Raw genomic sequence first — 12,780 nt, forward strand, 5'->3', positions numbered from 1 at the left:
ATATGATACAAAAAAAAATAGTTAAAAATATATAGAAACAATAAGCAAAAAAGTATGCATAACCACTTACCAAGAAATGAAAAAAATGCAAAAGAAAATTTTTTCTAGGCCGACAAAGAACTGTACGGATCACAGTATAAGTTGATCCAAACAGTCGATGTGATGGAACGCAACATCAATCGGTTGTGCCCGTGAAATCATTTACATAGGCTGATCCTAGCCCTCCAATCAATGCGCAGGCCGACAAAGAACTGTACGGACCACATCATAGGTTGATCCAAACCGTCCATGTGATGGCACACAACATCAATCGGTTGTGCCCGTAAAATCATTTCCATAAGCTGATTCTAGCCCTCCAATCGATTGAGATTTCCATAATTGTTGTTCCTCTTCAGGTGCCCGGAATCCGTCAATATTTTGCAAGTTGTCCCTCATGGGTAATATCAAGTAGTTTTTTCGTGAATGTCATGTCTATACCTCTTCTTGGTAGTTTGTTCCGTAATTGTCGTATATAGGTACCCTGTGTCGATAATTTTCTTATTAAATGACAAATCAATTGACGAATATAGCCTCAAATAATTTCTCATAGACATAGATGTTGTTAGATAGCAGCAAAGGGGTTAATGGTAAAAGAGTAATGCTGACGTGTAAAGGTGATTTGGATTTGAGGGCACAAGAGGTATTTGAAACTTAAAGGCGTGGGTATGTGAGGGCATATGAGGCATTTCTCTATTTCAGCTGAGGTGTTAATTCAACATAATTTTGAGAAAGTTAAAAAAAGCCTGGGCTTTTCCTCCCAGCTTATTATAGTAGACTAGTGAAAAACCCCGTGCGATGCATGGGCCAACAAAGAACTGTATGGACAACATCATAGGTTGATTCAAACCATCCATGTGATGGAACAGAACATAAATAGGTTGTGCCCCAAAAATCTTTTCCATAGGGTTGATAAGTAGCTTGTCCAAATTAACTACTGAATTCTTGTTCATGGTAAGATGGTGTTTCATCATACTATGATGCACAAACATTGCACCGGATTATTTCTCTTTGTCGGAAATGCACTACAATATGAAATATCAGAAGATGTGGGCACTTAAATAATCGACATTTAAGTAAAATTAGATAACATGATCTAATCAGTTACGTAAGAAAGAAGATACATTTATAAGAAAGGGTCAGTAATAGATCTCTTAATGCATCGATGGGACATTAAATTACATGGTGAAATTGCAGTTACAGAACATATGAATTGGCAAAGCATTGCTATTCACCTCATTTGATTCAAAGCATTGAAGAATGGAATCTCATTCATAGAAACTTATCTCATTTTCCATGCTACTACACATCATTTTAGTTTGTTATTAGAAAGAATAATTATGGCCTATAAATCGCTAATTCTTGAAGTATTTAGTAGTTAGCCATTGAAAATTGTGACATGTGCAAAATGTTTAACCACATCACATTGTTTTTTATGGTTCAATACATCCAACTGGTACCATTTAAAAAAATACATCCAAATGCTCTGTTTTTTTTGCGATAATTGTCAGGCAAATGATGTCAGGCAAATGAATTAGAGTACCATTAGCGAGAAACATTCACAATGCTTAATATTATATGTTTTGACATTTAAAATATTTAATTGTATAAGTTACCATCGGACAATAATGAATCCAAACTAATGTCAAACGATTGGGAGGCTCCGGCCAATGTGATCGATCAAGCGTGGGATGAACCACCCCCTCATATGTATTCCGATAAGTATCGGCGAAGAACCATTCCTCACTACATATATATATAGGTCCAAATGGTTCATCCCCATGGCTGCTATGGCATGCCCGCACGGCAATCCCATCGTTTGAAATCGTCCACAGGTACACGTCTTTTTTTCTAAGTCCACCTGATCCGCATTAGTTAAAGACTTCACTTCAAATTCTGTCCAACTACACGCATAAAGTGTATACCTACGGGCACTATCACATGCCGATGCGAACCACTCGTCTGCCTCACCTGTCAAACGGGTATTCCATGAATACCGCAGCTTCTGAGTAACATTCACAATGCTTAATATTATATGTTTTGACATTTTAAAATATTAAATTGTATAAGTTACCATCGGACAATAATGAATCCAAACTTTTTTGACGGAAAGATGGTGATGTTCAGCAGAATCTAGACATGCTTCAGGCAGATCTTGTTCTAAAGATGCCACCTGTCTACGTAATGATGCTATCTTGCCCTCATTGTAGCTTAAAGAAAAAAATCAACAATCAAGAGCGTATTCTAGCAGAATTTTGAAGAAAGTATGGTAATATAAAATAGTAAGAATGACTACAATCTTGGGAAGAAACATAAAAGACAGATAATGGCTGAATACAAGTTCGAGTAAATATATTCCAACATTTGTTAAAGTTTGTCCCTGGCTTTTATTTATTGTCATGGCAAATGAAACTTTTAAAGGGAATTGTCTCCTTTGAAATTTCAAAGGGAAGTCATCTGAAGAAGGGGACATAGACATTCTTGGGATGCAATGGTCAACCCCTTTGTTTTCCCCTGTAATTATACGTGCTCGAATTGTACGATGTTCCAAGGCTACAATAGTCAATCTAGTCCCATTGCAAAGTCCAATTGTTGGGTCCAAGTTACGTAATAACACTACTAGAGCGCCGACCTTTAATTTCAAGCAATGGCTTGCTATCTCAGACACATTTAATGAATTCAAATATTCAGGAGTAACATAAGTTCCAAGAGAAGATAGATAAACATTGTCATCGGCAACAGTGTCAGCACTTAAGTAGCTGCGTCCTTCACCTGATAGCTTTTCTATCATTATAGAGTTGATGTAGTCAACATCATTGTTCTTTGGTGCTAAAATAACTCGACTTTCAAGGTAACCATCGAGGTATATCTCACTAATTAAATTTCTAATACCAAATTCATTATCGCTTATGAGCATATCCTCTGGGATTTTTACCCAATTAGATTCTCCGTTACCATTAACAGAAATTGCAGGTAGGGTTCCATTTCCAATATCAAGAAGCCATTGTGCGAAACTGGATCTTGCAATACGTTCTATAGGTGATAACCCTTATTGTAGTATGCGCAAGTTGGTCGTTAGATAGAATACCTTGCAATATTTCCATAAATATGATCTCTGTAAGGAAGCGCCAACAATAATTTCTCGGCCTGATTTTGGTACAATAGGTAGAACTTGTCTGAAGTCACCACCAAGGACGAAAGTTTTCCCACCGAAACCTTTTGAGCCGCACTTGGAGATGAAATCTTTAGTAAATCCTTGAATGTACGGTCAACCGCCTCAAGGCTCTGTCTATGTACCATTGGAGCTTCATCCCAGATGATCAAGTCTACTTCTTCCATCAACTCTGATAATTTTGTATTTGGTTTAATGAAGCATGTAGAAGTATTGTCGAGTTTGAGTGAAATTTTAAAACGTGAATGAGCAGTACGGCCACCTGGTAGTAGCAATGATGCAATCCCTGATGATGGTACGCGTAACACCAACATTCCATCACTGCGCAACCTATTAACCAATGTTTTCCATAAGTAAGTCTTTCCAGTACCCCCACTACCATATACAAAATAGAATCCCCCTTTTTATTGGTACATGAGTCCATAACAGTATCAAATACCAATAATTGCTCATGAGTTAGGCCACAATGCAATCTTTCGAATTCAAGATGTGCTTCCACCTGATCGTAATTTCTTTCTTCCCAAATTAATCTATTTTTTATTCCACAGGAATTTCTTCCCGTAGGCAATGGCATCGGAGGATAATTTGAGAGACTCCTATCTACGTTGTTCAAGATGCACTCTATCTCATAAAGTCCGATATCTCTCAAGTCATTTTTAGATATAATCAGGTTGGGCTTGTGAAGGTTCCTCCGTGAGAGGACTTGCAAGTCATCTGATAAGTCTCTCCAATGTGTTTCCCACAAACTTAAGGGATCTATCACCTCACATGAAGTCAAAATAGAGGCAAAAAGATGTCGGAGTTGCCGCCCTGAAGCCCACACCGAAACCTCTTGAAGTACTTGATGCCATTCATTGTCATCTTCTAAACGACCCAAAGAATTGCAAGCTGACTTAAAGTCCGGATAAATGACCTTGTCAACAGTACGTATATCTTCATAACTCATGGGTCTGCGTACTATATTTAGAAGCATTCGCAAATAATACCGTTCTCCTGATGATGGGTGTACGTAAAATATTCTGCCAATTGTCCTCCCTCGCTTTTGCCGATGCCATTCCTTCTCTGTCCTGTCCCAAACCCATGATGTTGGGAACTCAACGTATCGCAACATGCAAGCATCATCGAATTTGTTATTAGCTTCCATCCATTCTGTAAACATTGTCCTTTCAATACCTGGCCTTGACATAACATTTTGAAGGTCATCGTTGTCATTGAATATGATAGATTGCTCGCCGGGTAAGTGATTATTGAGGCGTTCAACGGGTGGTTGTTGTCCTTGCAAATCAAATTCGAAGATTCTCCAACATGCCTCTAGTGCAGAAATGTACCTGCAATCTAAGTATTGTTTAATTTCATCATTTTCGTGTTGGATGGCATTAATTTGAGATACAGTTGTCGTGGATTCAGTTTCTAACACAGCGGTAGCTCTGTCCGGACCTTTATGAATAAATTTGTATAAATACTTAATAGCTTGTGTTTTTGCACAGAGCTCAACATTGATATGGGCATTATATTTAATGAGAAGATGAAGGTTGTATGGGACAACCCATCTGTTACTGATCTTTCGTCCCTGTACTATAGGCTTTTGGCCATCTTTCCTACGGCGGTAAAGAAGGAAGCCATTCTCATCAATTGTAGTAAGATTCTTGTAACTCTTTGGGTAAATCTTTGTGCAAACATCTTTGACCATACATGGTGATTTAGGATTCTTATTACCGCAAGGTCCATGAATCATTGATCTCAAAATGATTTCGTAAGCCTAAGGATTAGAATCTTTATCTGGAATTTCGGCAGAAATGAACGCATCAACGTCTTCTTGGGTGACAATTTTATCTTCTTTGGCAAGTGTGATAAAGATATGAGCATGGGGCAACCCGCGTTTTTGGAATTCAACAACGTGTATGTCTGCAATTTGTTGGAAAATAAAATTAGACAAAGGGATGAGAATCAGGTATAGTTGATTAATTTGAATTTTAGAATGGAAAGACGGTTAGTAATAAAAGATGTACCTGCGATCATCCTCCCAAAAACCTTTTTCTCACGCAGATAAGTTATAAGTTGTTTCTTCTTTATATTAAAAACTCTTGCAACTATGTCCGGTCTATCTTCAACCCTCTGCCCGGGTATAAGTTTTAGAGCTGAAGTTACCTCTTCCCACTTTGAATTGCATGTAAAAGTTATAAAGAAATAAGGGGGGCCTTACCACTGACAAATAGCCATTGCATCTTGAAATGATTGTGCCATATACCGAGGTCCCCCGGTGAAGGTTGATGGTGAAAGCATCCTTCGTCCAACGATGGCAGCATTATGATCACCACTTGCAACGGCATCTTGCAAACCATGTAACAGATCTGTACGGAGATTATCTTGATTTTGGCGTACCCACAACAATCTTTGTTCCTCAATGGCGGCATAAGCAGCAACAACAAATTGTTGGAATGCACGGCCAGATTGAATAAGTGTTTTCCCCTCTGCATGTCGAAACTGGATTTGATATGCATAAAACTCTCGTATGCTAACAGTTTCCCTCCTCCTTTTGTTGGCATTTTGGCTTGACACAATTGGAATATTGATTCTCCTACTATCTTCTCCATATGGAAATAGGAGAGGATATTGAAGGGCCATGTAGGAAGGGTGACGCTCGCTTATCCTCTGTACGTGGCCATGATTGCAAACAACTATGTCACATTTCTCAACATCTTCAGAACCATCACCAACCATTAGTGCAGCGACCTATGACGTAGTAGGAAGATTATATTGCCTTGCATCTTTAGATCTGTGCTGTAGAATTCGAATGCGCAAGTCAACAACCCCATTATTCGATAAAAAATCCCTCCCATACCTGAAGATTTTGATGTAAGGATTGATGTTGTCAAGCATCTGCTTTATACCAATTACAACAGCCTCGTCAATAAGAAATCGTCCACAACGACCCTGCACAGCACTCAATCTATTTTTTTCTTCATCTTCCGTGTCATATATGTATAGCTGAGCAAATGTTTGCCTGCAATTAGGCCTTGGAAGCAACGTTCCAATACTGTGATAATTTGAGCCTGAAATTCGGAATGAATATGGGCCACGACCATGAACGACGCTATAATCAACTTTACCACGCATTGAAGTGAAGCAGAACATCAAACTGTATGTCCGAATAAGATCTCTAAAGCATGTTTGCACGTTGTCGTACTTGCCATCGTGTAGATCTTTTAAGTAACTTGGTGTGTCAGGGAGCATTGGCGACTTAATATGCCCAGATTTACAACACAAATTGAATGTTGGAAATGATCTACGTGAAGTAGCAGCTCGTTCTTCGTACCACATTAATGCTCCACACATTTGGCACTCTTTAGTTGGAGGCCCAAAATTAGATATATCTTTAAATCCATTGAAGCGTCGTTTTGATCAGCGAGAGGTTTCTTTGGGAAAGACACAGAACAAATGAAATATTATGCATTGGACAATTGTGCAATAAAAAATTTATATTAAAAAATTATGAAATGAAATCTTAGTAATCCCTCACCCGAAGTTGAACGTTCGCTGACTGCATCTTCTATAGTAGTCTGGTCAACAGTTTCTAATGTCGAAGTGTCGATATCAATGTCACTGGATGATGAGTATTTAATTGATATTGGATGTTCAACTCCATTAATCTAGGAAGAATTTTCATTTGGACCTAGGAGGTTAAAGCGAAGTCAGTATGGTCTAATAAGTAAATGAAAATTATGGGGATAAATTTTACAAACGGCAGGGAATTTATCAAAATTACATACCACAGTTGTTTGAAGATAGACAACCATTGAATGTCATGGTGTTGAAATTAAATGTCACGGTGGGAAGTGTAGGAGGTGTAATCATTTTGAAGAATAGACAACCATTGAATGTTCAATGCAAATTATCCAACATAATGAGAGAGAGGACGCACCATTAGAAACGGAATTGGAATATATCGTTGGATTGTGGTGCTCTTCAAATATAGTCAATTGATTGGTTGTACGATTAGATGTATGGCATCCTTGAATTGACTGCGTAATTGATTCATTGCAATAGTTCAACCATGCCAGATTTAGTAATTGTGACTCTTTTGCTTCGGTATGTGCCGATGTGTGATAAGGACGGACTATCCGAGCATTTCTCTTATGACGGAAATATCTAATTCTACGGTACCGTGCTAATTTTGTAACATAATTCCACCGTGCAACACCTAATGGGGCTAACGAAGCAATATATCTTGTTATATGTCGTCGCAAGTATACAAACAAAGCATAAATCACCAAAACAAATCTACCAATATTTCTCGTGTTCACTTACATGAACGATCATGCGGTGCCATGTCCATCATAATAGTAAAGTAAGAATAATGGTCGTCAAAGTTTAACCAAATGCAAGGCCATGAATAGCTCCTATATAAATGCGGATTAATAAACTATAAAAATGAGGAATTCTATAAGAATTAATATGTTCAATGATTTCTATAGATGTTATTGTCATATCCCTCCCAAATATTAACAAAATTATCCAAAATGTAATTGTTCTAATAAGAGCGTGGGAAAACAACAAATATTGGAAAAAAAGGTTGATCATAAAAAGAAAATAAGGAGAAACGAATAATTTATATATATATATATATAGAGGAAAAGGATTGTACGCTCGACCGTACCTAAAGTTAGGTACGGTAGAGTGCCAAATCACATGGGTCCCCCATTTTTGGTGGGCATCTAAACCATTCATTTGCAAGGCCCCATCATAGATAGGGTGCATACCAAAAATCAGCACCATTGAATCATCCTAACCCCTCCAAAACTGGAGGCCAAAATGGGCAGATTTGTGGACAAACACTGTCTGTCCATTTTGGCCTCCACAAATGGATGGGTTAAGATGATCGTATGGAGCTGATTTTTGGTATGCACCCTATCTATGATGGGGTCTTGCAAATGAATGGTTTAGATGCTCACCAAAAATGTGGGACCCATGTGATTTGGCACTCTACCGTACCTAACTTTAGGTACGGTCGAGCGTACAATCTTATTCATCATATATATATATATATATATATATATATATATATATATCAGTGTTCTAAAAGGCGGCCTGGGCGTGGAAAAAACGCACCGCCCAGGCCCTAGGCGTTTAAAAAAGCGGCCTCACCGCCTGGGCGTTATTAGGCGGCGGCCCAGGCGATGTGCGTGGGCCTGGGCGGGGCGGGTTTGGGCGGTGTGATAAAAGAGGGGGTGTTTGAAGTAATAAAAGGGGTGCCTTTTTAGTTATTTTAATTTTTAAAGGGGGGTGCCTAAAGAAATAAAAGGGGTGCCTTTTTTAGTGTATTTTTTAGTTTTTATAAACTAAAACCTAAAACGTAAAACCCTCACCTTCTTCTCAAACCTCAACATCGACTAAAACTAAAAGTCTAAAACAGTAAAACCCAAAAACTTCAAAACCCTAAAGCTTTAAACCCTAAAGCTGTAAAATACTAAACCCTAAAGCTATAACCAGTAACCCTAAAAGAAACCGAAGCCGAAGAAGAAGAAGAAGAAGAAAAAGAAGAAGAAGAAGAAGAAGAAGAAGAAGAAGCCTAACCTGTAAGGCTGCAACTGCACATCTGTAAGTTGGTTTATTTTTTTCCGTCTCCGTCTCCATCTCTCTCTCTCTCTCTCTCTCTCTCACACACACACACACACACACACACACACACACACACACACACCCACCGTGGATTTTAAAATTTTATAAGTTAAAACCTTGATTTTATAATCAAAGATTATAAAGATTAAAGAGGAATGCTACCCTCAAGCGGTTAAAATACAAACCGTTCATTTGTGATGGGTGACCATACATACAAACCAGAAATTTTCAAATAATAATGGTACGACCCACTGCATAGGTTGATCCAAACCGTTCATTTGTTGGGCTTGTGCCCCAAAATGTATCTCTATATGATGATCCCAACCGTCGATAGAGGAACTGCACATTATGGAAACTTCAATAGTTCGGACGGTTAGGATAATCCTATGGAAATGACTTTTTGGGGCACAACCTGTTTATGCTGTGGCCCAACAAATGGATGGTTTGGATCATCCTATGAAAAATATGGGTTCGAATGGCCACCCATCATGTAACTTCTCTGTATGCTTACATAATTTGATAAGCTACGTGGATGCACTATCTATCATTCCACAGAGAGAGAGAGAGAGAGAGAGAGAGAGAGAGAGAGAGAGAGAGAGAGAGAGAGAGAGAGAGAGAGAGAGAGAAAACGGCATGTTAGATGTGTTTTTTTTTGTTTAGCAAACAGCCCCAACAAATTTTGTTCAATTTTCAGTCTAATAATCAGTTGGGGACTACAAATCTACACTAAGGGCCTGTTTGTTTTTTAATATGAAAACTGCTTGTGGAGCCTCGAATTGATTATTGGACTGAAAAATGAAAATTACAAACTGATTGTGGAGCCCGAATTGATTATTGGACTGAAAATTGCAAACTGATTGTAGAGCCCTTTTTCTTTTCTGCACCCTCCTGCTTTTTTTTTATTTCCTTTCTTTCTTCATTTTTATTTTTGCCTTTTTGGAGTCAATACGCAAACTGAAATTGCAAAGTGCTGATTGCTGAAATTGCATTTTTATTTCTGCACCCTTCCTTCTTCTTTTTTCTGAAATCTGAAATTCTGAATGCTGATTGCTGAATGTGAGTGCTGAATTAATTGTCTAATTAATTATATTTGATGTATAGTGTCTTGTGAATTATGGCTGCAACTGGATCATCCGTGGCATCTAATACTTCGGAAGCTACATCAGACGCTTTGAGGCGTAAATCGGGGGATGTAGGATGGGAATATGGAGAACTGATTTCTCCAACTGATCTCAGCAAAATTAGGTGCAAGTTGTGTGGGAAAGTAATTAACTCGGGTATCAATCGGCTTAAGCAACATATTGCCGGCATTAAAGGATCCGTTACATCTTGCCCTAAGTCTACGGAGTTGGACAAACAAAGATGTAGGACCGCTTTGGCCGAACCAAAGACCAAGAAAAAGGAGAAGAAAGAACATTTAAAAGAAGTGAGGGAGGAGGTTCATATAAATGAAGAAGATGATGAAATCATTGAGATAGGTTCCAAGAGGCCACGTGAGCTTGGGCCTATGGATCAATATGCATCCAAGATCAATCCGGAAGCAACAATGAATTTGGGTCAAAAGACGAGGCAAAAAAGCATCAATGATGCTCTCTTTACAAGTCGTAGCAATGATGTTCATGCATATTTGGCACGTTGGGTTTATGAATCGGGAATCCCATTCCATGCTACTGTCTTGGATAGCTTTCATCGTTTTGTTGAGGCCGTAGGTCAATTTGGTCCAGGATACGTACCACCATCCCAATACCAATTACGGGAGCCTCTATTGAAGCAAGAAGTTGAGAGGACTAAGAAATCACTCAAAGAACAGGAGGAAGAGTGGTGGAAGACCGGTTGTTCTATCATGACGGATGCTTGGACGGATCGAAAGAGAAGAAGTATAATGAATTTGTGTGTCAATTGCAGGTTGGGTACAAGTTTCCTTTCTTCCGTTGAGGATTCTGAGGAGGCACACACAGGGCAATACATATTTGAGTATGTGGACAAATGTATTGAAGATTTGGGACCGCAAAATGTTGTGCAAGTTGTGACAGATAATGCTTCAAATAATATGGCGGCAGCAATGATATTGAAGGAGAAGAGGCCAAACATATTTTGGACCTCTTGTGCCACTCATACATTAAACCTCATTCTTGAAGGAATAGGTAAGACCCCAAGATTCAAAGGAGTGATTGAAAAGGCAAAGGCTTTGACCATTTTCATATATGCACACCATAAGACATTGGCTATGATGAGAAAGTTTACGAAGAAGAGAGACATAGTGAGGCCGGGGGTTACAAGATTTGCAAGTTCATACCTAACCTTGCAAAGCTTGATGGAAAAGAAGGACAAGTTAAGGCTTATGTTCTCTTCGGAAGAGTGGGGTGAATGTAAGTGGTCAAAGAGTACAAAAGGAAAAGCGGCAATGGGAACCATCTTAAGTTTGAGTTTTTGGAATGGTGTAAGCATGGCTTTAAGAGTGTTTGGCCCTTTAGTGAAGGTTCTTCGGCTTGTTGATGGGGATTGGAAGCCATCCATGGGCTTCTTGGTTGGTGAACTTGAAGATGCAAAGAAAGAGGTAATGGGAGCTTTCAAAAACAATGAGAATACCTATAAGCCTATCTTAGAAATCATTGATGCAAAGGCCAAAGATCGGCTTGATAGTCCATTGCATTTAGCTGGCTACTTCTTGAATCCTTACTATTACTTTAGAGATGATAAAGTAGAGAAGGATCCTCGTGTTATGGATGCCATGATAACTTGCATTGAGAATTTCTTCCCCGACGATTTTGATACCCAACATATACTGTCTAATGTGGAATTGTTGAAGTACAAGCAAGCCTCGGGTATGTTTGGAAGAAAATTGGCTATTATGGGAAGATAAAAAAATGATGACAATTTTGATCCTGGTAAAGCTTTCAATTTTACTTATAACTTATTGAGTGTAGTTTATAAGTAAAGCTTTCAATTTTACTTATTGATTTTGGTTAATTAGCTGGATGGTGGTCCAATTATGGTGTTGAAATACCAAACTTGCAACGAATGGCGATGAGGATACTTTCTTTGACTTCAAGTTCCTCGGGATGTGAGAGGAATTGGAGTACTTTTGAGGGGGTAAGTGTTAAAAATAATTTAAAGAAAATTTTAGAGATTAAAAGTTTTGCTACTAATATACTAATACTTGCATTTTCTTTTTTTAGATTCATACGAAGAAGAGGAATAGGCTAGATGCTTCAAGATTGAACAATCTTGTTTATGTTCAATTCAATGCTAAGCTCTTCAATGAGAAGAAAAGGATGAAAGAACGAGGAGGAGATGTGTTACTAGCGAATGAAGCTAGTAAGGCTCAAGGATGGATAGTGGATGGTGGTGACGAAGAAGAAGAAGATGAAGTCTACCCCGGTTCGGGACTTACTTGGAGAGTGGTTGGAGAGGCAGCAGGAGCAGATGATGCTTTAGAACCTCGGAGGAGTAGAAGAGTTGGTGGTAGTTCTTCTTCTTCCTCTCGTACCATTCCCAGGAATGTAAGAGAACTTGATGAAGATAATTTTCAATTGGATGATGAGACAGAGGATGAGGGGGTGGATGAGGAGATTGTGTTTGAAGAATCAGATGAAGATAGAGTCTTGGTCTTGGAGGAAGAGGACAATGATTTATGAAAACTGAAGAAGTGCTTGGATCTTAATCTTTTTTTGGTTATGGATTTGTGTTGTATTGTTAAATACTTAAATTATTAAGTATTTTAAGCTTAATTTCTTATTAAGTTTTTGACTTTTTGTTATTATTTAATGTTTAGTGATTATGCATAAAATGGTTTGGATTGTTATGTATTCAAGTACTTATATTTTATATAAAAAAATGCAAGAAATTATGAAAATATATTAATATCTAAAAAAAAAATGAAAAACGCCTAGAAACGCCTGGGCGGCCTGGGCGCTGGGAGGTCAGTCAGCCGCCCAGCTCCGCCCAGCGCT

At 38.4% G+C, this 12,780-nt stretch overlaps 3 protein-coding genes across 3 annotated transcripts; 2 read left to right on the forward strand and 1 right to left on the reverse strand.

Annotated features, from left to right (window-relative positions):
* Nucleotides 1-2,260: 2,260 nt before the first annotated feature.
* On the reverse strand, nt 2,261-4,898 carry LOC143888491 (uncharacterized). The gene is made up of 3 exons (XM_077392952.1): nt 3,595-4,898; nt 3,125-3,538; nt 2,261-3,056 (listed from the first exon to the last, which is right to left on the reverse strand). Exons 1-3 carry the CDS (start codon nt 4,896-4,898, stop codon nt 2,261-2,263), a joined length of 2,514 nt encoding a protein of 837 aa, XP_077249067.1.
* Nucleotides 4,899-9,941: 5,043 nt separating this feature from the next.
* Nucleotides 9,942-11,705, forward strand: LOC143888493 (uncharacterized). The gene has a single exon (XM_077392953.1). The coding sequence runs from the start codon at nt 9,942-9,944 to the stop codon at nt 11,688-11,690; it is 1,749 nt and encodes a 582-aa protein (XP_077249068.1). The 3' UTR covers nt 11,691-11,705.
* Nucleotides 11,706-11,848: 143 nt separating this feature from the next.
* Nucleotides 11,849-12,478, forward strand: LOC143888494 (uncharacterized). The gene is made up of 2 exons (XM_077392954.1): nt 11,849-11,920; nt 12,007-12,478. Exons 1-2 carry the CDS (start codon nt 11,849-11,851, stop codon nt 12,463-12,465), a joined length of 531 nt encoding a protein of 176 aa, XP_077249069.1. The 3' UTR covers nt 12,466-12,478.
* The last annotated feature ends 302 nt before the right edge of the window (nt 12,479-12,780 follow it).

Source organism: Tasmannia lanceolata, unplaced genomic scaffold, assembly GCF_043159265.1.
Source record: "Tasmannia lanceolata isolate RefF3 unplaced genomic scaffold, GAP_Taslan_0.1 ptg000012l, whole genome shotgun sequence".
NCBI lineage: Eukaryota > Viridiplantae > Streptophyta > Magnoliopsida > Canellales > Winteraceae > Tasmannia > Tasmannia lanceolata.

Coding starts and splice junctions, on each gene's coding strand:
- LOC143888493 (XM_077392953.1), top strand. CDS start 9,942: ATGGCTGCAACTGGATCATCCGTGGCATCTAATACTTCGGAAGCTACA.
- LOC143888491 (XM_077392952.1), bottom strand. CDS start 4,898: ATGGTCAAAGATGTTTGCACAAAGATTTACCCAAAGAGTTACAAGAAT. Junction 3,539..3,594: donor AAAAAGGGGGATTCTATTTT/GTATATGGTAGT, acceptor ATTGGTTAATAG/GTTGCGCAGTGATGGAATGT. Junction 3,057..3,124: donor ATTTATGGAAATATTGCAAG/GTATTCTATCTA, acceptor ACGTATTGCAAG/ATCCAGTTTCGCACAATGGC.
- LOC143888494 (XM_077392954.1), top strand. CDS start 11,849: ATGGCGATGAGGATACTTTCTTTGACTTCAAGTTCCTCGGGATGTGAG. Junction 11,921..12,006: donor ATTGGAGTACTTTTGAGGGG/GTAAGTGTTAAA, acceptor TTCTTTTTTTAG/ATTCATACGAAGAAGAGGAA.